A 25,273-nucleotide genomic window follows, 5' to 3' on the forward strand; every position below is an offset into this window, starting at 1 on the left:
ACCGAGTATGCAAGAATTTCAAGAAGAGGTTAGATTAATGTTGCAACAGATGCCAGGCCATGTGGACCCATATTAAGAGATTGGACTCCCAAAAACGCCACCTGTTGGGCGCCTACTTCACTCATATAAATACAGGTGATAGTAAACATGCAGGAGTTATGATTACGCCGCCAGCCCGTCATCAACCCACGATACGAGACGACTGGTGGTCGACCCATGAAAGGAAGTTGTTAAAGGATGCGACATATGGACCGGAAAAAGAATGGACTGTAGGCGGGATTTGTTTCTTTCTTTGGTAAGGAAAACCTGATGCCGTTATCTTTTTTCTTGGAAGTGTTGGCATCATCGAGGGCTTCTTCCTTGACTGGTCGGGAAGTCCAAGGCGACATTCCAGTTAGTCAGACTTAGGCTGGGCACATTGCCACAAACCTTGGGTTACCATCATATACTGTAAGTTACCTCTGATACTGCACTGCAAGTGCCCGAATTGACAGGCCTGGAGACCTGCAGTAGTATGGGTTTCCCGAGCAGTCATATTTTATTGTTACCTATCACTTATCTAGACTAAACTGGTTTTAACCGGTTACCCCTCCGCCTGGATCTCACTGCCTATTATTGTTATTAATATCACTATTTCGTATCAAACCAATACTTGTATTGAGGAGGATCAAACCAGTATTTTTATGTTTCTCTCTCTTCTGGTCTCAACGAACTGGCCCTGATATCATATATCCCATCCGAATCTCGCAGTCGATGAACTCGTTATTGAAGAGCAAGCCGCTTTCTTGCCCCCCACCAGTCTTTTTGCCCAAATCTGGGTCCGTTGGTCCGCGCGTTTGGCTGTTTGCTGGGCTCTGAGGTCACTCTTCCCCGCCAACCTCCAGCTTGTTTCTTCTTGCTGTCTGAGAGACAGGAGCGTCAGCGAATTCTTCGTTCAAGGCGTGAGTGAACTATCCAGAATCAAAGCTACAACAAGAGAGGGCTACGTTCATCCAGCATTGGTGACTGAGACTGTTCGTCCCCCCTGCGCTCTTATCGGCGCCCTTCATTCCCCTCACTGTCGGATTGCTCTTTAAGATCGTCCCCACCTTATTCACGGCATACTCCTACGCTCCGTTAAACGTCACCTGTTTTGACTTGCCTTTCTTCTCTTTAGCGTCGCGTTCTTTCTCTAAAAGGGTTTCCGATAGGAATAAACTTCAATTACATTCTGTCGCCGGTCCGATCAGATATTCCCGGTTGTGCCTGTCCGATATCCCGCAGCCACACATCCTGATACGCTATGCCGTCACTCGAGAACTCCACCCAAAACGAGGCGAGATTGCTTCTCGTCTCCAATCGGCTCCCCATTACTATAAAGCGCTCGGAGGATGGCAAGTATGACTTCTCCATGTCCTCGGGCGGGCTGGTCAGCGGTCTTAGCGGCCTGTCCAAGTCTACGACCTTCCAATGGTACGGCTGGCCCGGATTGGAGGTTCCCGAAGAGGAAATCCCTGTTGTCAAACAACGTCTAAAGGACGAATATGGAGCGATTCCGGTATTCATTGATGATGAACTCGCAGATCGGCACTACAATGGATTCTCCAGTTAGTTCACCAGTTCTCACGCATTGTTGAAGTATGCGAGTTTAGGCTTGCAGTGCGGAGTCAGAATAGACTACTGACAGCATCTTTTATTGTCTAGATTCCATCCTGTGGCCACTTTTCCATTACCATCCGGGCGAAATTACATTTGACGAATCAGCCTGGGAGGCATACAAGGAAGCGAACCGCCTTTTTGCCAAAGCCGTTGCGAAAGAAGTCAAAGATGGAGACCTGATCTGGGTTCATGATTATCACCTCATGCTTCTTCCTGAAATGCTCCGCGAGGAGATTGGAGATAGCAAGGAAAACGTTAAGATCGGATTCTTTCTCCATACTCCCTTCCCTAGCAGCGAAATCTACAGAATCCTCCCCGTCCGCAACGAGCTGTTGCTTGGTGTGCTTCACTGCGATCTCATTGGGTTCCACACATATGATTATACGAGACATTTCCTGAGCGCATGCTCGCGATTACTGTACGCTTGAGGCCGCCTTTGATGTTGATTGACACTTGAAGCAGCTAACATATATACAGGGGCTTGGCGACCACTCCTAATGGAATAGAGTTCCAGGGCAAGGTCATCGCTTGCGGTGCTTTCCCGATTGGCATTGATCCAGAGAAGTTTCAGGAAGGTCTCAAAAAGGAAAAAGTCCAGAAACGGATAGCACAGCTCGAGCAGAAATTCCAGGGCGTGAAGCTCATGGTGGGTGTTGATCGCCTCGATTATATCAAGGGAGTTCCCCAGAAGCTGCACGCTCTCGAAGTCTTCCTCAGTGATCATCCGGAATGGGTGGGCAAAGTCGTGCTGGTACAAGTCGCAGTGCCCAGTAGACAAGACGTTGAGGAGTATCAAAATTTGAGAGCGGTTGTGAATGAACTGGTTGGGCGGATTAACGGTAAATTCGGTGGGTGCTCAGCAGCCATCATCTTATCTTGGGCATCAATATCTGACTGGCGGATATAGGAACGGTTGAATTCATGCCCATTCATTTCCTGCACAAGTCAGTCAACTTTGACGAGCTGATTGCTCTGTATGCGGTTTCCGATGCCTGCATCGTCTCTTCGACCCGAGATGGCATGAACTTGGTGGCATACGAGTATATAGCGTCTCAACAAAAACGACATGGTGTGCTTGTACTGTCAGAATTCGCTGGCGCGGCCCAGAGTCTCAACGGCAGTATAATTATCAATCCGTGGAACACGGAAGAGCTAGCTGGTGCTTACCAAGAGGCCGTCACCATGAGTGATGAGCAAAGAGCCCTCAACTTCTCCAAACTGGACAAGTATGTCAATAAATATACAAGGTAGGTTCTCGATATCTCCGTCACTGATCTACTTAACCTGAGCTGACGACATCAAGCGCCTTCTGGGGCCAATCGTTTGTTACCGAGCTGAACAGAATATCTGCGCATTCAGCTGGGAAATTCCAATCGCGAAAGGCCAAGCTGTCTGAAAGCGCTGATGCTGAGAAGCCCACGAATGGTTCTGGAGAGTCTGACGAATCTCAAAAGGCACAATGAAGTTGCCATTCTTTCTTCGCTTAGAGAATGAAGAGCTGGGATCGCTTGATGGGATGAGGAAGATTCCCCGCCTGTTTACGAGTTAGGCGCGGACGGAATTCTGTCTCTGCTATGCTTTGTGTTCATTATAACAGAGTCTTTGGAACGGAAACAACCAAAGAAAATGATCACGAATAGATTCCTATGCCCGGGTAGGCATGACAGGTGGGAGGTTTTGGCGTCTTGTATATTAAGCACTCCCATAAGGTGTTTTTGTTTATCTTAGGGGCCTCTTCATTCATTCAGATTCGAATTTTCGATATATGAGTTTATTCTATTATATTTCGGGTTATCAGAATGACTTTGATCTCAACTCACATCAATTATACTCTTTCTGCGTAAAGACGAATTGAAGGTGTGTCTTTGTACATGTTGGCGTTGCGATTGAAATTGACAAACAGTGCAAACACCAATGGAGAAATTCTTGGGCAACTCCGCCGTCCGCGGATTTCAACGTAGACATCACGATCCCATATAGGCCGATTCTGTCAATATCCAGGTGCTCATTGCATTTTTTCGCACCGAATTGATATACTGGGGACTGTGCTCTAGTCTTCCCGGGTCCCCCGAGGCCACGACTTTCCACTCTCACCTCTTCAAACAACCGAACGGACATCCCCCCATTCAACAACATAATCACGGTCGTTTGAGATCTCGGAGAGATCAATCTCTTGCACAAAAATGCCACCCAGCAATATCATACGGGCAATTCAGCCCCTCCGATCCTGCATCCCCCGGTCAACCATCACCACCGCCTCAACCCAAGCTTCCTTCCTCCAGCCAACACGGTTAAACAACATCGCAGGCGCAACAGTCCTCAGACGCACCGCTTCAACCACAGTCCCAGTCGCCAAACAACAACAGACAGCTCCCGAACTCACACCCTCGTCGACCATCGCACCGCCCTCCCTCCGCAAGTACCCCTACACCCTCAAAACCGGCACCGTCGTCTCCGTCGGCCGCATGGACCGCACCGTCCGCGTCAGCCACCGCCATACAACCTGGGACCCGTACCTTCGCAAGTCCTACCCCAAGATCACGCACTATCTTGTCGCGGACCCCCGCAATTCTCTGCGTGAGGGCGATGTCATCGAGTTCTCGTCCGGGTTTCCGAAGAGTCGCAATGTGCGGCATGTGGTTGAGCGGATTGTGGCGCCGTTTGGGAGTGCGATTGAGGATCGTCCGCCTCTTATGACGCGCGAGGAGCGCGACGCCGTGCGTGCTGAGAAGAGAGCTGCTAAGTGGCAGCGGCGGGAGGCGAGGAGGTCGGAGGGTGGTGAGGTGCAGGGTGTGAAGGAGCATGTTGGACGGATTAGGGCATTGATTTATGAGAGAGTTGGTGATCTTAGTGCGTGAAGTGGAGGGTCTTTGAGGTCTTCGAGATTAGTATTTGTATGAGGGATATGGGACTCTTTGTATAGGGATTTGCGAGATAAAGTGTATTATACTGTGAACATTCGTGCTCTTTTACTGCTCTTTGGACAATTGGCTCGTCAAAATACAAACCGAAATGGCGAGGAATTCATTCAGACCTGCCTCATCTTCCGTTGCTTATTTTTGCGAGCTGAAACTGGCTATGAAGTGATAATTGTTTCTGTTTAGCTTCAGACGGTTCACTACCACTGGAAGACTGACTGAAGTGAAAGAGTGACGTGGTAGGTGCAATGTATTGATTGAAAAATGGATTCAGCAGTATAGAACAATCACAGCAGAAAGGTATCTTGAATCTCGATCAACAAGAAAGAAAAGGGCCGTAAAATATGTACGAGGAAAGACGCAGGTTTGAACCAAGGTAGAATCCGTCCATGCAACAACCCCAAAAACTGGCAGGATTAAAGACAATACAGAAGGTAATAAGGGTAGTACAGCTTTCTAGCCCAAAGGAAATCAGACCTCGCTTCCACCTAAAATATACTGGTATCACAGAATGGAAACCAACTCCATGCCCGAGTGAGCGAGCCATGTTCACTTAGATGTCATTCCAATTGAATGATGTCCATAAGTTTGCTTCTTCGTCTTCGTATGCATTCATCTTCTGATGCGTCTCCGTCGTTGTCTAAAGAACAACGGCACAGATCGGTCCACGTCGTCAGGTTGCGAAAATTCGCACTTTCTGGTCGACGCTGCCAGTGGCAATGACACACCTGATTGAGATCTTGTTGGTCGCGGTGGGATCTGGTCTGACACCATTTGTTGCCGCGGTGGCCGCTGGTGCCCCATTGGTCTCTGACTCTCCATTCGCTCCCCCATCTTTGATTAATGGTGGTGCCCATCGCAGGCATGTGACAAAGTGTCCGTGGACATCAGAGATGACCCTTACGCACTTGCATTCCTGGGTCAAGTCCCAGCAGCGGATGGTCTTGTCGTCTGAAACCGATAGAAGATATTTACCGCCTGGATGGAAAGCCAGCGCACGAACCCAGTTGTCATGGCCCACAAGCGTTTTGATAAGATTGCCCCGTGAATCCCATAGCCGGATAGTTTTGTCTCGAGACCCAGTGGCGAAAAACTCAGCCGATGAGGAAGCCGGGGGCGGCTTCTTCAAGCCGGAAAGAACCGCAAGATGTGGATAGCTGGCGGCGGGAGCAATAGCAACGCATTCGATGACATGTTCGTGCCCGAGGAATGTGGATTTGGTTTCCGCAGATGATAGATCCCACAAGCGAGGGATCCGGTCATCGCCCGCAGCGAAGAGGAACCTTCCGTCGAGAGAAGGCGCAACGGCTCGCACCCAGTCCACGTGTCCTGACAATGTCTTCACACAATATCCGGTCGTTACATCCCATATCCGCAAAGTCTTGTCTCGTGACGCGGAAACCAACAGATTCCCCGACATAGGCGAGCCTGCCGCGCCAGATGGAATGAATCTCACAGAGGAGACACTGTGATCATGACCTGGCAAAGTCCTTATATTCTTGTAGTTATCAGATGGATCCCATAGCTTGATTGTTAGATCGGATGAACAGGACGCCAGAAGTGTACCGCCGCGGGGCCCACCATAATCGACGTCTAGTACCGCCTTGGTGTGCCCCTTGACAGTCCGTTCTAGTTCCCCAAGCTCCCAATCCCAGATCTTAATCGTCGTATCGTCTGAGCCGGATGCGAGGGAAGAGAACACTGGGTGGAAAGCAACACATGTGACAGGTTGTCGGTGGGACTCGAGTGTATGGCGGGCAGGGGATCGCGGTAACCACGATGTAGGATCCTGGTTCTTTCGCAATAGTGAAGTAGGCGTTGCAGAGTCTAGTTCTGACTGGAGTGCAGCGCATCTGGACTCAAGGTCCATGATCTGATCAGCCCGAAGGGGTGACGATGGTCAGCTTTATCGGGCATTCATTACGCAAAACAAGGTTGCGCAAGTCCTAGGGACCAACCTTCTTCTGTAAACGGACTACACTGGTCCATTTCTTCTCTAATAGCCCCTCATACTTCTTGAGCGTCGCATCATCAATGGAAACCGAGTCGCCTAGCTCCGCTCGCAGAGCAGCGGAACTCTCAGTCAGGTTCACCGAGGAGAGATAGGCGATAATGGATTTGTGTCTATGGAGAACAATTTGAGCGATGTCAGCGTCACAACCCTCTCCTCCTCAGTCTTTTTCAGTTATTGTAACCCAGGAGCAATGACGTACAGCTCCTCTGCCTGCCGCGCCGTGAGTAGCTGGCTCATGATCAACGGCAGTTTCGTGCGCAGTCTCTCCAAACCAGTCGACCCTGTGCATGCACTGCTGTAGCCTCGTCGGCCGAGACAGATAAATTCCTTATCGGTATACCGTGCGATCGTCCGCAGGAAAAGCGAAGTCTTTTAAGCTGGATCTTATTGGCAATTGATCCAGGAATTTGTATGCGAATGATAGTCCTGAGCCGGGCGGTGAGGCAATTCGATGTCAAGAGGGGGAGGGTTTCTGTTTTGCGACCGAGGGGATGGGGGTGAGAACGCAGGGGGAGGGGGCAACGTGGAAGTAGTATCTGTCGTCAGAGCGGGTGCATATACTTTATGTGATGGGCGAGAGGTGTTTAGTGGTGATAGCACAGAATCGAGCCCGGACGTAAAGAATTAAGTATTGATATGATGCTGGTTGAAACGACCGTGGGGGAGACAAATCCTCAGATTGTTTGTTTAGTTGCACAAACAGCAAAGTTGGGCATGTGCTCCTGCGGGCCTGAATGCCAAGGCAGCCACTCCGCCCAATCCTTGGGTCGCGAAATCACCACAGCGACTTGTTGGTTGTTTACTGTCCGATTCTATCAATCATCGTCTGCCTCAACTGGCATGTTCTCCTAGACAATCCACCACACCCTTTCATCCTCTTATTTCGTCAAAGATACCGGAAGAGGAGATTTAAGATTGACTGAAGGGATTAATTTTATCTCTTCAGGTGACAGTTGTGCTTGTCTTGATACACTACTCAGGACTGACCATTACTTGAAAGATCCACAACAGGAAACCCCTCCGCAAACAACCCCTCTAAGGTGCGACTCACTTTCGTCTTTTTCTGTTGCGTGAAGTCAACGGCAGTTTGCTGTCCAGCCTGAGGCTACTCGTCGCTCTTGGTGTCATTGTATAGTTTTCTGCATATTGCGCTTCGACTGTTTCTGTTCTGTCATGCCATGCCACTTCCGGTGGAATGAAGCTAACTGTACTCGCTTCTCAGTTCTAGTGCGCCTTCTCGCCAGTAACATCGCCCACGCATATAATCTGTCATCATGGCCGAGGGGGAGGAGGACTTTTCTTCATTACCGTTGCCTGACCGGTTCTCTCACAAGGTTAAAGCCCCTCTACTCGATGTCTTCGGTCAAATTCCATCGATGACACAAAACGCTGACAATCTTCCGAATATCTCTAGAATTGGAAAGTGCGAAAGGAAGGGTATGAAGATGCCAAGCAACAGTTTGAAAAGACACCCGACGAGTCGGATCCAGTTTTTGTACCATTTCTACAAGATCCTGGTCTCTGGAAAGGGGCAGTGTCAGATTCCAATGTAGCTGCTCAACAAGAAGGCCTTGCATCATATTGCTCTTTTCTCAAATACGGGGGTGTTCAGGCTTGTACACGGTAGGTCTACCCTTAGAACAGTGCCTGACATTTCACTCCGGTTCGACCTTGGGTATAGCTGACAGGGGTTTGCGCAGAACTCGCGGATACACGATAGGTCCTATTGTGGAAAAAGGACTTCCCTCAACCAGACCGGCGGCCAAAACAAATGCCCTTGAAGCCCTTCTACTCTGTGTCGAATTAGATAAGGCAGATCCGGTTATTGAGGAAATAGTCCCTATCTTGTCGCACAAAGTACCCAAGGTGATTGCAGCAGCATTAAGCGGATTGAAAGCCATCTATCACAACTTCGGCTGCAAGATTGTCGATCCTAAACCAGTCCTGAAGGCCTTACCCAAAGTATTCGGCCACGCAGATAAAAATGTTCGTGCGGAAGCGCAGAATCTCACAGTCGAACTGTATCGATGGTTGAAAGAGGCTATCAAACCGCTGTTCTGGGGAGAGCTTAAACCTGTCCAGCAACAGGATCTCGAAAAGCTGTTCGAAAGCGTCAAGCAAGAACCGGCGCCAAAGCAAGAGAGGTTGACAAAAGCACAACAGGATGCGATGGCTGCAGCCAGTGCTGCTCCAGAAGTCGGTGATGGTGACGGGGAAGCTGGAGAGGTCTACGCAGATGAAGATGATGGCGAGGTAGATGCATTCGATCTCGCTGAGCCAGTCGACGTCTTCCCCAAAATACCAAAGGACTTTAATGAGCAGCTGGCATCATCGAAGTGGAAAGACAGGAAGGAGGCGCTGGACGCTCTGTATACTGCACTGAACGTTCCGCGAATCAAGGACGGGCCGTTTGACGATATTGTTCGAGGTCTTGCAAAATCGATGAAAGACGCAAACGTCGCAGTCGTGACGGTCGCCGCCAACTGTATCGATCTCCTCGCAAAAGGTCTTCGGGGTGGCTTCGCGAAACACCGATCCACGATCATGCCGCCTATCATGGAACGATTGAAAGAGAAAAAGCAGACCGTCGTAGATGCACTGGGACAAGCTTTGGATGCGGTCTTTGCATCGACAAATCTATCGGATTGTCTAGAGGAAATTTTAGAATTTCTGAAACACAAGAACCCACAGGTGAAGCAGGAAACCCTGAAATTCCTGATTCGCTGCCTTCGAACTACTAGAGACGTTCCGTCGAAAGCTGAAGTGAAATCCATTGCCGATGCCGCCACGAAATTGCTGACTGAGTCTACCGAAGTCAACCGTGCAGGAGGAGCTGAAATTTTGGGTACCTTGATGAAGATCATGGGCGAGCGTGCGATGACCCCTTACCTGGACGGACTCGATGATATCAGGAAGACAAAGATCAAGGAATTTTATGAGACCGCCGAGGTAAAAGCGAAAGACAGACCGAAGCCTATCGTTGGGCCGCCAAAGGTCGTGCCTGCCGCTGGCAAGAAGGTTGTTGGAGCGAAAAAGCCAGCTCTGGGAATGAAGAAGCCTGCTCCAGCTGCTGCGGCGCCTCCACCAGAGGAGCCTGCACCGACCCTTTCCCCTCCAAAACCCACTACAAGGTCTATCCCGTCGAAGTTGGGTGGGGTTCCCAAGCCTGGTGGACTTCCCACTCCAGGCGCTGGACTCAAGCTTCAAAGAAAGCTTGGTGGTCCTGGTGGCCTTGCATCCCCACAGCGTCGGGTCATCTCGCCCCCTTCGGAAGAACAGCCTCCAGCGCCAGCTGCACCGAAATTCGGTCTTGGAAGGGGGCTTGCTGGCCGTCCCATAACCAAGCCATCAGCTGCTCCTGAACCAGCTCCAGCTCCAGCTGCGCCACCCCAAGTGAGCGGGATTTCTACCATCGAAAGGGCTGAACTCGACGAATTGCGCCTTGAAAGAGAAAGGTTCCTTCGAATGATTGAGGACTTGAAGTCTGAAAGAACTCGACTCAACTCGCAAGTGACAGAGCTCCAAGATCAAAATGCACAACTCATTGAGGATCATACAAGGGATGTTCTAAGTATCAAAGCCAAGGAAACGCAGTTGGTTCGAGCCAGGAGTGATGCAGAGGCGGCTGAGCAGACGGTTCAGAAGCAGCAGAGGGAAATTGATCGTTTAAAGCGAGAATTGGCCAGAGCTCTCCGGGCCAGCGCTCAGAGTCCTCCCAACGGCTTTTCGGATAATATGAATTTGCCAGTACCGGAGACGTCGATATACCATGAAACAGGTATCAACGGCTATGGTGCCGTTCCCAGAACCGGCCTCCACATGGGAAGTCGTTTTGATGGTGGGCGACCTCGGAGCTACGTATCTGCCAGTCCAAGTGAGGAGAAAGAAAACACCGATCTGGAGTCACCAGGACGCGGTAGCAGAGATGGAGGCCTGGGTCGACGGAAACTCAGCCCTTCCTTTGGAACCAACTACTCCGGGATGGGGAGTCCAACAAGGTCGTCCATACCAGGCTCTGGTAGTGCTTCTGGAGAGGAGCAACCGGTGAGGAGCTCAGAACCCGCGGAGAATTGGAAGAGAGCCGCAGAAGTCACCAGCCAACTCAAGGCACGGATTGAACAAATGAAGGTACGTCTTTAATCAGCTCTGTTCAATTCTGAATCTATCACTGATCGATATTGCTAGGCAAGACAAGGTCTGTCGCGTGCCCCTGCGCAACGCTAACGGCTCCATGAATTATTTTTCGATTCTGTAACCCATGACATGATTTCTCTTCTTTCTTATGACAGCAGGCTTCTTGACCTTGGTACTGGCCAATACCCGGCGTTCTTCCTTCTCATTTTCATTTTCGAGGTCGTTTCTCCCCTTGCACGTCTTTCAGCCGCTTGTTTGGGATCAGCTGTGGTGCTAGGGAAACAATCACTTGATTGCATTTGGCGGGGTCTGCTTCTTCTATTGTCATGCCTTTGATGTATAAATTTGAAGCATGCTTGCGCGCGGATTGTATTTTATGGATACGGTCGTTGGACATTAGGTATACATGGAAAATTAATGGGCACACGGAGGGTTATGAATCCAGAAGTCTAGGGTCTTTATTTCTTCAACTGACTCGAAGGGAAGAATGTTGTACAGCATTGGAATAAAGTCTACCCCACAACAGATATGCTACAGGCTAGCAACACCAGGTAGCTTAAGCCTTGTTCTACTTTGCAGACAGATATCACATGCATGAATGCTCAACCTCAATTATGCTCTACGCATGGTGTGCTAATTGATGTCTGAAAATGCATTCATGGGTATCTGCGAGGTGTACATAAAAAAAGAAAACAAGGTGGGCCATCAATATGGATTGGAATTGAGAGGGTGCCGAAGTGCTCCACCCATCTAAGCTAAAATGCCGTCAACAAGTCAATATGAGCCTCAGAACACCATTCCCATTTCCCAAAGTGTTTCAACTTTTGATTACATCCATTCCCTGTGGAGAGAATAAAAAGGAAAGGACCGCGAAGTCATAATGTCGTCCGGAAAAACCCGTCAATCAAACTGATCAGGCTTTAAACTCTGACGGCAGCCTCAGCAGCCTTGCGCTTCTTCTCCATGCGGGCAACGGCCTTGGAGCCCATGATACCACCACCCCAGTGGCGGCGGGACTCCTCGTACTTGTCGGTGTAGCCCTCCTTGATGGTGGAGAGGAGCTTGGAGAACTCAGTCTTGTCCTCGGAGCGAACCTCGGTGAGAGCAAGGACAGCGGCGGTCTGATAGTGTGACGTTAGGGCATGTTGCAAGATGAAAATAATGGGATGAGTTTATCTTACCTTCTTGTGGACAACGGTACCGAGACGAGCCTTGCCCTTGACAATGGCATAGGGGACACCCATCTTGCGGCAGAGAGCGGGAAGGAAGACAACCAGCTCAATGGGGTCGACGTCGTGGGCAATCAGAACAAGGGAAGCCTTCTTGTTCTCGACGAGGCCGACGACGTGGTTGAGACCGTACTTGACGTTGTAGGGCTTCTTGGAGACATCCTCCTTCTTCTTGCCCTCGGCAACAGCGGTAGCCTCGGCGTGGAGACGCTCCTTCTTCTCGGCCTTGGTCTCAGGGCGGTACTTGTTGAGGAGCTTGAAGGTCTGGGCAGCGGTGTTGCGGTCCAGAGTGTTCTGGAACTGAGCAATAGCGGGGGGGACCTTCAGGCGGAGGTTGAGGATCTTCTTCTGGCGCTGAAGACGGACATACTCGGGCCACTTGACGAAGCGGGAGAGGTTGCGCTTGGGCTGGACGTCCTGGCCAATACCGAAGTTGCGGGGGCGGCGCTCGATGAGAGGGTTCTAATTGAAATTGTTAGCAAGAGCAATTCTTTTCAAAAGTCTGGGAAAATGACTGCATACCTTAGCACCCTTCTTGGTAGCGCCAGCCTTGCCCTGGGGGTAGGGGAGAGGGGCGGCCTTCTTTCCGGACTTAGGAGGCTGTCATTGAGAAAAGAAGATCAGCGAGTTGTCCACCAATTGCTGTATCTTCTTGAACTCTAGAGAGAACACAAGAAAGGGTCCAAAGACAACTTCTGTGACTCCAGCCAAATCATCGCCGGTGCACGCATCCCAAGAGAGAATTGTGCGACCAACGGAATATGCCTCGACCCTCGCGAAATGAGGTAGACAATTTCTTGTCTCACGACATGTCGCAAATGATCGACAGCTCTACTAGGATAGATTCGAATTGGATATCAAGGGCTTACCATTTTGTCGACTGAGTTCCGCAACGGTGCTGGGTGACGGGATTGACAGACAAGGGAAGAGAGAAAGAAAAGTTGAAGCTCTTTTTTGATCATCGAGAAGAAAAGCCGCCGTTGCGTTTGTGGGTCGCGCTAGTGCGGAAAAACCGCGGGCCGAGTTCTGCTGCTGGATCTGATCACGTGACTTAGGGTTAACCCTTCGGGTTTTTTCGAAGCTCGATTGCTGCCTGAATTAATACCTGCACCCTAAGGCAATAACTATTGATTAACCTAGTGAAGTGTGAACGAGTCCTTCCAAGGTATAGAGTCGAATATTGTTCCCAATTATCTATGTTTCGGGACACTCAAAATCATCTCATAGCCATCATATGTACATAATGCGAATTTCAAGCCAGACGCCGTATCCGTAGATGCAATCAATTTGCCTGGCGCCCTATAGCACTCGAGCAAACAAGTATGGGAATCATGATATTCAACGCCAAGCACCAAGCCCTGAGAGCCCTCCTCGCCCAAGGCCGGAGCTGGCTGCTTGTATAGCCTTCTTTTTACCTAGATTGCCTTCCTGTTCTCGCACGCCTGCAACAATCTTGTCGATATTGGTTTCGACCACGACACCACCGACAATCATCTCACTGAGAACTGCGTGCATTGTCTCGAACCCGAAGATAAGATCCAACTCGCAAACGTTCTCAAAGATCCGATCCAGGGCTTCCACGAAAACTTGTATTAGATCGATGAGCGCAAGCGGTGACTCGGTGGACGTGGATATCATGATGAATGACAAGGTGGCATAGGTGCGGTAGGTGACTTGCGTAGGAGCATCAGAAGGACCATTGGCTGCGCTTGAACGCGCGCCTTGCGAAAGCAATGGGGGCAGTGGTAGGAAGTTGCAGGCACTCGGCGGACGCTGTGCCACCAGATCGTAGATCTGGGCAATCAGTGACTGTTTCGTTTGCGTATCCTAACAGCGATGCAGACGCCTATATCAGTAAAGTTCATTTTCAATCGAGCCCACCAAGAACCGTGACGTCCAGGCCACTCACGATTTGTGTATAGAATTTAGTGAGGCGCGGTTGCCCGTTGTTGTTGAAGACGAGGACGGCGTTGATCATGTTGGGCGCAACACGAAAGCTATCTTCTGCTCTCTTGGGGGACTAGAAACCAGAACAGTGTGAATGGCAACTATTATATGCGCACAATAGTCAAATATCTTCAGCTTGGTGATCAGAACAGAATTGACGTAGAGTTGGGTCTCTGGAACCCCGGAGCTTGCTTATCGCACTGACGCGGCGGGGCCCAGATCAGCGGAGACTTCCCTTGGATCCCGCTCGGATCACTTTCTCATTCGACGGCATGATGTTCTAGCTCAGATACTTTTCTGCAAGCTGAATCTCACCTTACAGTCAAAAATCATACTTCATAATGAAGACCAAGCTCTATGTCTGTACGGCCTGTATGCGCAGGAATCTCTCAACCGCTCTCCCTCGCCAGAATTCACCAACAGCTGTCGCGCCATCCAATTCTCCAAATGCGCCCAAACTCCAGCTTCGCGATCTGACTCCGTCCGACCTCTCTTACTACTGGGATACACGAATACCGAATGAATCTCAACTTTCCTACGCGGATAAGTTCTTTACTCCGTCACGTCATTCTCCAGTCAAATTATGGTCCGCCAGCAAATTCCGCACGACGCCCCTCTCGTCGCTCGAACCCGAAGTGGCTTTCCTTGGCCGTTCGAACGTCGGGAAAAGCTCGTTACTCAATGCCATAATGGGGAAGGAGATGTGCTGGACTTCATCCAAGCCTGGGAGAACCCGGGAGATGAACGCATTCGGGATTGGAGGGACCAAAGGCGGCGAATCCAAAATTGTCCTTTTGGACATGCCGGGGTATGGAAAGGGAAGCAGGACGGAATGGGGTATTGAGATTCTGAAGTACCTTCAGGGACGGCGCCAGTGAGTCGCTCTTATGCATTGATGATGGGCAACTGATACTGACCTTAGTCGCAACATGTAGGCTTCGTCGGGCCTTTATCTTAATTGACAGCCTTCACGGGATCAAAAAGAAAGACGAGGACATTCTCATGCTATTCCGAGAGTACGCCATCCCCCACCAGATTATCCTATCAAAAGTCGACAAGGTATTAGCAAAGAGAAAAAAGCAGGTTAAGAGCGGCGCGTCCGTGGCCAATGTCGCCGCGCTAAGGAACCTGCTTCAAGATCTCAGGCCAATAGTTCAACCGGACGGTCGTGTCGAAGGCCCTGGCGCTTTGGGTGAAATTCTCACATGCAGTGCAGAAACACCTACTGGACCGGGGCAATTCCTAGGCATCAGTGCCATACGATGGGCCATCTTATCTGCTGCTGGGTTCGATGGCAATATAGAAGTGAAGGCTGAGTCCATCCCGTCCAGCTCGTCCGTCCGAGGCGCTTCAGCAGCTCCACCATGATTGATTGAGACGTCGTGTGTTCCTCGGATCTCAGACCGTCCTTGAGAATATGAGGAATCTCAATCGCTATCAAACCGCATACTCTATAGACCGCTCAAGCCATCGCACACCTGCCAATGTGCAATTCAGAACTCTAGGACTCAATTCTGTGAGGCCCATTCCTTGTCTTACATCTAGTCAATTGAACTACATCTTGCGAATTGCCTTGCGCAGGATCTTCACCTAGTTCCTGGGTATGCCAGACAATGGAGAATTCGACAGCTGATTTCTCCAGAATACAACGGGTATTATTCTGTCCTCAGACTCGGCAAATCGTTATACTACTGATCAAGTCTAATTGGTTGCCGATATTGCGACAGTGCGCTCAAGCTTGTTTCAGCACACCCTTCCGACTCATTTTCTAAGGGTGATCCCTTCAGTGATGGTGTACCCAAATTGATCGTTTTTGTAAGGCTACCCCTTGCAGCAAAAAAGCTCTGTCGCATGACAGTATACAACTGCCCCATATGAATATAAATGCAAAAATTCAATTCACTTTTCGAAGATCGTGGAAAAGAGTCATAGAGAGTCTATGAACAAAAATTCTCGCCTCCTGAAGCACGACGGGAAGCAGGAGAAAACAGTCAATCGCCGTGTGCATCGAAACGGATCTGTTCAACTCACCCAACATCAGTTGATCATAATGCATATAAAAATGACATTTGAACATGGAATAAGAGATATGAATGAAATATAATAGAAGAGAGTAAATGAAGTGAGCTGGGGCTAGTAAATCATTGCTTTCGAAAGTCAAAACGCCATTTCCGTCATTTCCCAGCATGACAATGGATGCTGACCACGCTATGCAAAGCCTCTCGATAAACAGCAAGTTCGTGGATAAAGGGTATCTAAACATTTCATGGCTTGAAAGGCAGACAGGAAGAGGAAGTAGAGCAGGAAAAAGAATAAAAGTTGGCATGATCTGGTGACCGAAGTGCTTCGAGCCATGCCAGCTGGCGAAGCACTGACGAGCCAGTAGTCTGAATCAACGGCGTCAGCCATCAGATAGATCGTAATCTTCGTCAGCATTGTCACCGATCTCCTGTCCCCATCGGTTGACAACTATCCGTCTCCCCAACTGATCCTCCGGGACACCGTCGCGAGAAGCACCAAAGTCGAGGACCTGAAGATGGTTAATGACGATAAGCAAATTGAGAGACACTTTCCTTGGCTTACCTCAATATACGTTAGAGTATCGCGCTGTACTGCGGCAACGCATCTTCGATCATTGAATTTGACCTGCCATACACCGCTCAGGTCCGTGAGAAGATCTCGAACGCACTCCCCATTCCGCACATCCCACATCTTTAACGTCCGATCAGATCCCGAGATCACCTTCTGGCCATCATGCTGAAAGCAGGTAATGGCACCAGTATGCGCGCTCAGCCTGCTCTTGCATTGACCAGTTTCAGGATCCCAGATCCTCAAGGTAGAGTCTGCAGCCGCGGAGACCAAACGGTCGCACTTCAAATCAAGAAGACCCACAAGTGAACTATGACCTTCTAGATTATAAATGATCGAGCCAGTATCCAGAGACCACACTTTGACTGTGTTGTCCATTGAACCGCTGATACATCGATTTCTTTTGTGGTCAAGTACAACGCTGTACACTTTGAGTGTATGGCCCTGAAGTCGGTGAATAGTCTCTCCAGTCGATATTTTCCACACTCTCACGGTACAATCGTAACTTCCGCTAACCAAAGTGTCACCGTGCGCAGCGATCGCACGGACAGAGTGCTGATGACCAGTAAGGACACGGATGAAATAAGGACAATCGGCATCATCGGCATGGGGTCCACTCTGGTAGTACACCGGATCACTTGGTTTCGGGAGTCTCCAAACTCGCAAACTAGAGTCGCGGGAACCAGTTATGATGATTGGTTCTTTAGGCATCATTTCAGGTGTGCCGTCAGCATTGCTACCAACTTGGACTGGTAGAACAATTTGCAGACAACGCACTGTCGAGGTATGTCCATGGAAAATTTGAGTGCATCTTGCCCGTTCGATATCCCAAACTCTCACCGACCTGTCCGTGGACCCGGACACAAGAGTGTTGCCGTGATATTCCAGGGCCCAAACCCCTCCCTCATGGCCTTCCAGAGTAGCTCTTAAGGCGCCCGTCTTTGTATCGTAGACGTTAATGTTCGTGTCGTCACTTCCTGTCAGAACCTTGTCGGTGTCGAACTGGAGGCAAGTAACTACGTGGCGATCATGAGCGCGAAAGGCAATGTGTTTCGGTTTCACACTAGGTTTCATCCAGCCTTTATGAATCGAATGGTGGCGCTGGTAGAGGGACTTGAACAAATGAAGACCCCTGAGGGACGGTAGGCCAATTTCCGGGTATGGGACAGCTGCAGCTGCAGCATTCGCGGCTGCATATGGTCCCTCAGTTGCGGTTACTCCATTTCTCCAACCTGAGGAGTCCGAGGAATCGGTATTACTAGAGGAGATCTTTCTCTTCGCATACTTGCGACCCGAGATGCGAGTGGCCTTCCTTTTCGGTCGACGACTTACAGACAGAGCCCTTTCACCGGATTCTCCTGGCAAGGAAGAGAAAGCGGACCCAGGGGCGCAATCTGGTTCAGATTTTATGACTGAAGACGAGCTCAGATCCTTTTCCCAGTCGTCATCCCCATGCGGAAACTGCCATCCCCAGCCTTCTTTGATTGCACGTTCCAACTCACCATCGGTGAGAACGTATCCATCCCTGTCAAATAGATCTTTCCAAGTCTTCTCATCCGAATTGACGATATGCCTCCATTTCTTCGACACTTGTGCTGCACGACACATGGTTTGAACGTCGAAATACTTGACAATATTGAGGCTAAGCTCCAGAGGAAGAAGCGCGAGGAAATCGCACTTCAACGCTGGATTCACGACGTCGGCCACAAAATGCAGTGTCGGCTTGGGGCACCTCCTCAGAAACTGATACATCAGGTAAGTTTTCAGTTCTTCGGGAACTGAGTCAAAAAAGTCCAATACACTGGGTATATCCATCAAAGACGGAGTATGACGGTTTTCCATTGCGCCCGGCAGGTTTCCAGACCTGGAAGGAGACAAATCATGGTTCTTTAGATCGTCCAAGTGCCGTATGTTTGAAAGGCGGGAGGCATTATTATCGAGGCTTGAGTCCGTATCCATCTCTTGGTCTTCTGCCGATTCAAATGAGGAATCCACATTCATCGCATTCAGGGCAGCCACAGGCGACAAGCTGGGGCTGGGTAAGCACATGTCGTGGGCAACAAGATTTTCAATAGCCGATATCTGCGACGCAGGTTCCGTTGGTGCCTGCTGAAACGACTCTTCCGAGCCGTCGTAGTCAGTGCCTTGGCTCGCACTGTTCACACCCGCAGCTCCATCACTATTTACCGCCGGAGTAGCAAGTTGGGGTGCCGGCCTCGAGGACGCGCTGTCCCTATGTCGACTAAGATGTCGATTTCTCTCCCAAATAACTGCCTTAGCGCGGATTGGTTCTTTTCCTAGGACCGATTCTGCACCGGGATCCTGCAATACTTCCTGGCTTTCAACTTCTGAAGACAGAGGCGAGCGCAATAAGGTCTCTCTGCGGGGTATGGCCGCACTATGTACTCTTCTTCGAGGCATCGCATAGTCACTCAAGTTGTAACTGCTGGATTCGGTCTCCGGAGTCGCCAAGCCAGCCGTGTATGTGGCTGAAGAGAGATGAGAACGAATCTGACGAAATGAGGGCTCCGACGGAAGTCTACCTGGACGTAACCTTGTGGAAGATTGGTGGGAATCTATGACTGAAGCTGGCCGACGTTTCACGGTGGACGGGTTGGACGGCTGGCTAGATAATCGAGCAGATGCTGGACGACGGGAGCTTTGGGCGTTATCTGAAGTAGTGTACGAAGTGATGGATTGCACAATACCATTCGAGGCTTTCAACGCGTCGTTTGTCTCGTTCACCTGTGAAAACCAAATTAGCTGAGAGGTCGCGGCATGTAATGTAGTACGTATGTAAGTAGAACCGGAAACAGAGTGAAATCACGCTCCGAAGGACTAATATGGGACTGCCGTACCTCTTTGATAGCCACTGTTGCATCTTCCGGCTCGTTGAACACGACAGTTTTCCCGCCGAGTTCGAATTTTATGTTCCTCAAAGACGTAGGAGTGGGAGAAGAGGCCAAGGGATACAGCTTAGGATCGAGATCCCGCGTCGCTCGAGGAGATTTGATGATGAGGGGAGGAAATGTGGTAGTGGTCGTGGTTGTGGTAGTCACGACAGTGGTTCGAGTAGCAGGAGCGAAGGAAAATTGACCAATAGTACTATTGGTCGCTCGATGATCAAGGTCATTGTTGGCATCTAGCTGGTCCATGTTGAATTTCTTGCTGCTGATAACGTTCGCTGGAAGGTAAATGGAGAGCGATGAGGCAAGAGACGCGTCCTGGCTTGCTGATAGACGGTCAGATCCCTAACTCTAAGGTATATGTAAACAAATTTGATTCTATTCACCTTATATGGGGACCACACGAAGAGTTGGGCGGTGCAGAGCAAAACAGCCGGCCTTGGGGGAGGTTAATGAGCCAGTTGTGGGAGAGGGCACAGTGTCTGATAGCACGATAGGCTCGCAGAGACAGAGTTGTAGCCCTGAAACCTTGAATGAGAAAGCGAGAGGATAATTCAGAACATGGTTGTCATAAGAGAGTTCCCGTGTAAGAAAGAGGGGGAAACGAGTGGGAGTGAAACGGTGGTGTTTGCAAGGATTGAAATGCTGCAGCTGACAAGAAAGATGTTGGAACAGTTGGGCGGCGGAGAATGATCGAGGGAGCTGGACCATCACTGGGAGGTGGTTGGTCGTGCCTCCTCTGGCAAGGCTTTTTGGCGCTTCTCCGAGGCTAGTAAGGACTAAGGCACCCACAGCGGTACCTACGTACTAGTTAGACTAGTTGATGGAAGGGGGGTTATCGGTATGATGATAAGTGATAACGATCGGGTGAATAAGCAAGAAGGGGAGGAAAAGAGGTTTAACAAGGGTAAAACTAGGGAAATAAACCAAATAAACAATCAATATTTGGGGTAGAGTGATCTCCAGAAGAATTTCAAATGACGAGGGCGAAATCAGGAAAAAAGTCTCGATTGGTACGAGGCAAGACGGATTCACAATTTGCCGTCCTGAGTTACATAAATAGTGCCAACGAACGATTAATCACCTTAAGAACTTCCCTAAAAGGGACCATAAAATAGATAGGATTCCAGTCTCTCTTTATAAGGCATACAGAGTAATTTTTTTAGTCGGCTCTCATACATCTAGAGAACAAAGTAGGTCATATACCAGCGATACTTCGAGTAAGAAAGACTTCCAAATATGTATACCTAGACTCCTTTGCTACTAAAACTACACCTTATACTGCCCCACACAGCAAGGACACACAAACTACATCTCATCATCTCACTCGCAACCATGATCAGTATTATGACATGAAATTTAGCTGTTCCATCATACGCATCACTTATCAACCTCGCCCTAGAAATATGTATGCCATTGCCACTGCATGACCACAGAACCACACGTGATATAGTGGGGCGGAATGAAGTTCTGGGGCCTGATTCTTAAGGTTCCAAACAGGTGAAAAGAAGAATTCCGGTAGACAAAAACGGCCTTTTTGGGACTAGAATCTGGGAAATTATCGTAGCCAGAGACACTGCTCTAAATCGGCAGAACCCAGCTTGGCTGGTGCGATGATTTCCACCATTCTATATCATGTTTGTCATGAAGCAGATAACAAAGTCCAGGAAGTTGAACTAAGGATTGCGGGGAACAGACCAGATAAGGTAAGCCTGCCATTGCGTATTGAGGAATTGGAACGCTATCTTTTTTTAGGTTCGCTTTAAGCCGACCTCAACCATCACGTACACTGCTCGGTTCAATATAAATATGTGATATACTTATCCAAATTCCCGTTCCAGATGACAGCTCCTGACGGGATGGTGTTTTGGTTTCCTGTAATCATGTCTGTCGCGTTTTTCAGGTGGGGCAGTATACCGAGTACGGAGTAATCCTTCTAGGCAGGCGCAGGAACCAGGTAGCATGTTTGGAGCATGCGAACGTGCCCCAATTCAAAAGCAGAGGCTATCGCAGCTGTTCTCGTTCCCAATCCAGCCAGCCTCATTGAGTCCAATTGGACGTTCACATACCAAGGGCCCCAGAGATACTAGAGGAAATTCTCCAATGCGTTCGAATCGTCTGGAAATGCTTGTGCTTGGTTCATAGTTGTGGTGCTTGGAGATATAGCTCTACCAAAAAGAACCAAAATGAGGGCATAGGAAGGGCTTCGGGAGAATCGAACAGTATAGTTCCGAGTTTACAGCAAAGGGCCAAAGCAGGAACTCCTTCCAGTATGTATATAAACTACGGATTGTTCTGAGAGGGCGCGCCAAGACTCCGGAAAACATATCGTCACGGAGATGCCGTAGAGCGCTAAGGAAGAAAATTCCAAGGATAGCCAAACTGGAAAGATACGTGGAAAGCTGCAGAAGACAAAAAAAGAGAAAAGAAAATAGTAAAAAGGAAAATAGCTCCATACGCAGGCTTGGCTATCCTTAAGTCCTAGGGGCCCGGTAGACAGGCATATAGAAGAACGTCACTCGGGTGGTTGTTGCATCTGGAATCTCCGATATCCCCGCTTCCCTACCATTGATTCAAGCTCAATGATTCCATCTTTCAATTTATACCACTTTTAGTTGAAGCACATAACTTAACTCACAAATACTTTGAAAGACTTACTTTCTTAATTATTCCCCTAGACTATGCACCCACCACCTGTGTCGATTGGCCTCGCCAGGTTGTAGCTGGGTCGTTGCCTGAGACGTGCGGGGAGGTACCTCTACAAAAAACAGCTGTAATTCCCCAGAACCTTGACCATCGTCTTTCCCTCGCGTCACGATGACCTTGATCTCAGGTCAACTCTAATTATCTTATCTGCAACCATATTAACAGCTGGCACGAAATCCCACCTGAAATCATCTCCGCATTTCCTTGTCTCTTCTGTTCTCAAACCAGGTGCGTAGGGGGGGCCGTCAGATAAAGTTGCACAGAATGGCCCGAATCAAATTTACTGGGCCTGTGTCGACAGTCCAACTACAACCAACTCCTATTCTTCAAGGCCTCATGTCGAAAGGTGACGTCCCTGCCCAGACCGAAAGGCAGGCTGAAGTGGAGAATATCTCGAGATCGATAGTTGAAGAAAGCACAGCCTTGAAACAGCAGCAAAGCCTTGAATTGGTACAAATCATGCTGCACGTCTCGGTGAGTACGCCTGGCCGAATCTGGTTTTATCTCCACCACTTAAGGTTAATCGGATATTTATAGCTCGGGACGTTGTTCTATCTCCGGTCAGTTTATCCTCGCCTTTTGCCATATTGACAGACATCCTGATCTGTGCCTCCCAAAGCGAGTTTCTACCGCTCCCCTGCTTCGACGATCGAGATCTGAAAGAGGCTCAGCGGGAAAATGCTTTATCATACAGAGAGTTTATAGATGGAAAACTGCGCCCCGGAGGAACCGGACCTCTTTCACAAGTCGCGTTCGGGACGGGGAGGAGGGGTCAACCACTGAAGATCATCGTCCGTGATTCCGACCCCAAGGCTAATATGATACTCGATGTCTTGGTGCGTCTGCTGTCTACGTGGATTTATATTCGTACCATTGATGGGAGTAGGAAAACGGCATATTCGACGCGCTCAAGAGAAATGTCCTGGGTGCTATTCAATTCACCATTCTTGTTGACAAAGATAAGCCAGAAAATGTCTTGGAGACCTATACTTTCACTTTCAAATACTCGAGAGGTTCTGGTGGTGTGAACAGTCGCCTGGAGAGTCTGTCGATCAATCCGGTGGGCTGTGTCGCTGATTTGAAGTCCGCCCAAACGGCCAGAGTCGGTCTAGAGACGATAGTTCGACGACTGATTACACTCAGTACCTTCCTACCGAACCTTCCAAGTATTCTCCTCCTCTGTTATGTAAGAGGCGTACTGGCTAATTCTTTGATAGATAAAAGGAATCTGGGAATCCACTTATTCTATACCGACGACTGTCCCCCAGAATACGAGCCTCCCGGGTTCACCGGCGCGATGAATGACATGATCAGATATCCACTCAATGAGAACTGGAGAAAGGAGACCCAATCTTGCGGAACCATGAATAGCGGATGGCATACGTAGGCGCCTTTTCCGGCCAGACTTGCTTCCCTGACTAACTTCATAAGGGTGGGACTAAAAGTGACGTCCCTAAAATGGACGGGTCCCGACCCAGAGGGATCGGAAATGCCGCCGAAAGTGCCCATGGACCTCGAATATAGAGACGTGGTGCGCCGATCTGAGGACATTGGACTTGCCGAGGAAAAAATTAACGAGGACGACTTGAAAATCCGATGTAAGATGTGTCATATAAAACATGATGACTTCAGGCGAGACTTACCTTTAACAGCGGTTCGTTCCACAGACATATCTCAGGAAGCAGCCAAAGATATCACTGAAAGAGAGAAGTTGCAGATGATGATTCCTGTAAGGAGTCCGATTGAAACCATGAGCATAGATTACAGCTCACCAAAGTAGACCCAGAGGATATCCCCTCTGCCGGACAGCGAACTCGTTCCAACCCAACCGATCAATCCCAGATCTGCAGTTGACCATGCCAATAAGGGAGACGCGCATCCAGGCCACGGGTCTATACTGTCACAGAAAACAGTTGCCGAGATCCAGAAGCACGTTGGGCCACGAGAGAGGACTCTCGGCGAGGGCAACGAGCATCAGCGAAGCGTCCGATGTCAATGCGGATGGGATGGAGAGGAATCAGCAATGGTAAGCTTGTCATGTTTTGCAGATGCTGAATGCTAAGACTAGCAGATTGAGTGTGTTTTCTGTCATTCACGCCAGCATGCGGCATGCTACGGATTTGACAGCTCGGACGATCCTAGAATTCCTAATATCCATGCGTGCTACCAGTGCCTGCTTGAGCCCAATGAAGTCCAGTTACTGAGCGAGATGACCACACTGGTGCTCTTGAGACGAGCCCTTAAGATCATTATGGGTGAAGGCTATCCGAGTCACACTTCATTATTTTCTCAAAAACTCCGTAAGTTCAACCGTCGGTGAGAACTTTGAACTCGACTGATGAGTTGCAGACTGCAATGGACAAACTATTATTCAGATTACTGATATACTGAAAAAACAAAACATCCTTCAGCCGACCCCCGGTTACAAACAAAAGGGATTCCTGAGGAAAGGCTTGCCTAAATTCAAGGTCTCGCCCTCGGAAGAAATCCAGCAGAAGATGAAAGAAGAAATATTCAACCCAATGGCAAAGATTGGGCATCACGTGAGCATCTTCGTACCATGAACAGATTTCAAGTTCTAAGACTGTTGTAGTATGCTCTACCTGGCTCCTCGGTGGGGCCCGCTTCTCGAGATCAGGCTCCGGTTATAGGAGCAAATGTGGGAAGAGACCAGGAAACTGCGAAGAGAGCAGAGTCTCTCGGTAAACCGGCGGAAGAAAACAGTGCGCGCAAGAGAAAGCAATTGCCGCAGAACTACGAAATTGATGACGACTCCGATGACCTTGACAGGAACAGCAATCAACCATCCACGCAGGCACAAGACATCGATACCCACCTCAGCGGAGTTCACGAGTTAAGATACACCCCTATTGATGACTCAATGACTTCCCAGAAGCAAGGGCCCGATAGCCCATCGAGTAGCGATGGCGCACTTCGACGTAGCAGCAGGAAAAGACGCAAAATCAGCAATTACTCTCGGCTGATTGATATTGGCGCAGCAACGAGCGAGGACGAACGGGTGCTTTGAGATAGCTCTTGCTATCTTCTTATTCTGTACGATATTGTGCAAATCGCTGCGTGATCAAGATCAAGCCGGCGATTAAAAAGTCATGGGTGCCCAAAGTCAGTTTTCCGAAGCTCACAGCTCCGCAGGAATCGACCTCGAAGCAACTGGCCGTGTTGATGTTTTCT

General features: G+C 49.4%; 9 protein-coding genes across 9 annotated transcripts; 5 read left to right on the forward strand and 4 right to left on the reverse strand.

Annotated features, from left to right (window-relative positions):
- Positions 1-1,282: 1,282 nt before the first annotated feature.
- Positions 1,283-3,101, forward strand: Asppvi_011223 (glycosyltransferase family 20 protein; the record flags this gene model as incomplete). The annotated part of the gene is made up of 5 exons (XM_043307057.1): positions 1,283-1,586; positions 1,684-2,056; positions 2,116-2,486; positions 2,546-2,885; positions 2,942-3,101. 5 exons carry the CDS (start codon positions 1,283-1,285, stop codon positions 3,099-3,101), a joined length of 1,548 nt encoding a protein of 515 aa, XP_043162992.1.
- A 720-nt stretch (positions 3,102-3,821) lies between these two features.
- Asppvi_011224 (uS17 family ribosomal protein) lies at positions 3,822-4,496 on the forward strand (the record flags this gene model as incomplete). The annotated part of the gene is made up of 1 exon (XM_043307058.1): positions 3,822-4,496. One exon carries the CDS (start codon positions 3,822-3,824, stop codon positions 4,494-4,496), a length of 675 nt encoding a protein of 224 aa, XP_043162993.1.
- A 733-nt stretch (positions 4,497-5,229) lies between these two features.
- Asppvi_011225 (WD40 repeat domain-containing protein) lies at positions 5,230-6,807 on the reverse strand (the record flags this gene model as incomplete). Its single annotated transcript, XM_043307059.1, has 3 exons — positions 5,230-6,429; positions 6,515-6,680; positions 6,770-6,807. 3 exons carry the CDS (start codon positions 6,805-6,807, stop codon positions 5,230-5,232), a joined length of 1,404 nt encoding a protein of 467 aa, XP_043162994.1.
- A 1,037-nt stretch (positions 6,808-7,844) lies between these two features.
- Asppvi_011226 (putative spindle pole body component) lies at positions 7,845-10,794 on the forward strand (the record flags this gene model as incomplete). The annotated part of the gene is made up of 4 exons (XM_043307060.1): positions 7,845-7,904; positions 7,985-8,193; positions 8,271-10,698; positions 10,756-10,794. 4 exons carry the CDS (start codon positions 7,845-7,847, stop codon positions 10,792-10,794), a joined length of 2,736 nt encoding a protein of 911 aa, XP_043162995.1.
- Positions 10,795-11,624: 830 nt separating this feature from the next.
- On the reverse strand, positions 11,625-12,805 carry Asppvi_011227 (60S ribosomal protein eL8; the record flags this gene model as incomplete). The annotated part of the gene is made up of 4 exons (XM_043307061.1): positions 11,625-11,825; positions 11,886-12,395; positions 12,456-12,533; positions 12,803-12,805. 4 exons carry the CDS (start codon positions 12,803-12,805, stop codon positions 11,625-11,627), a joined length of 792 nt encoding a protein of 263 aa, XP_043162996.1.
- Positions 12,806-13,271: 466 nt separating this feature from the next.
- Positions 13,272-13,911, reverse strand: Asppvi_011228 (putative AP-3 adaptor complex subunit sigma; the record flags this gene model as incomplete). The annotated part of the gene is made up of 2 exons (XM_043307062.1): positions 13,272-13,760; positions 13,843-13,911. The coding sequence occupies 2 exons, from the start codon at positions 13,909-13,911 to the stop codon at positions 13,272-13,274; spliced, it is 558 nt and encodes a 185-aa protein (XP_043162997.1).
- A 310-nt stretch (positions 13,912-14,221) lies between these two features.
- Asppvi_011229 (translation initiation/elongation factor MRX8) lies at positions 14,222-15,248 on the forward strand (the record flags this gene model as incomplete). Its single annotated transcript, XM_043307063.1, has 2 exons — positions 14,222-14,754; positions 14,816-15,248. The coding sequence occupies 2 exons, from the start codon at positions 14,222-14,224 to the stop codon at positions 15,246-15,248; spliced, it is 966 nt and encodes a 321-aa protein (XP_043162998.1).
- A 1,033-nt stretch (positions 15,249-16,281) lies between these two features.
- Asppvi_011230 (F-box/WD repeat-containing protein) lies at positions 16,282-19,624 on the reverse strand (the record flags this gene model as incomplete). Its single annotated transcript, XM_043307064.1, has 3 exons — positions 16,282-16,410; positions 16,464-19,214; positions 19,328-19,624. The coding sequence occupies 3 exons, from the start codon at positions 19,622-19,624 to the stop codon at positions 16,282-16,284; spliced, it is 3,177 nt and encodes a 1,058-aa protein (XP_043162999.1).
- A 2,721-nt stretch (positions 19,625-22,345) lies between these two features.
- Asppvi_011231 (putative meiosis specific protein Hop1) lies at positions 22,346-25,109 on the forward strand (the record flags this gene model as incomplete). The annotated part of the gene is made up of 11 exons (XM_043307065.1): positions 22,346-22,555; positions 22,619-22,641; positions 22,701-22,917; positions 22,968-23,247; positions 23,299-23,464; positions 23,513-23,679; positions 23,734-23,810; positions 23,862-24,107; positions 24,153-24,381; positions 24,431-24,624; positions 24,675-25,109. The coding sequence occupies 11 exons, from the start codon at positions 22,346-22,348 to the stop codon at positions 25,107-25,109; spliced, it is 2,244 nt and encodes a 747-aa protein (XP_043163000.1).
- Positions 25,110-25,273: the final 164 nt, after the last annotated feature.

Source organism: Aspergillus pseudoviridinutans (genome assembly GCF_018340605.1).
Source record: "Aspergillus pseudoviridinutans IFM 55266 DNA, scaffold_9, whole genome shotgun sequence".
Classification (NCBI taxonomy): Eukaryota; Fungi; Ascomycota; class Eurotiomycetes; order Eurotiales; family Aspergillaceae; genus Aspergillus; species Aspergillus pseudoviridinutans.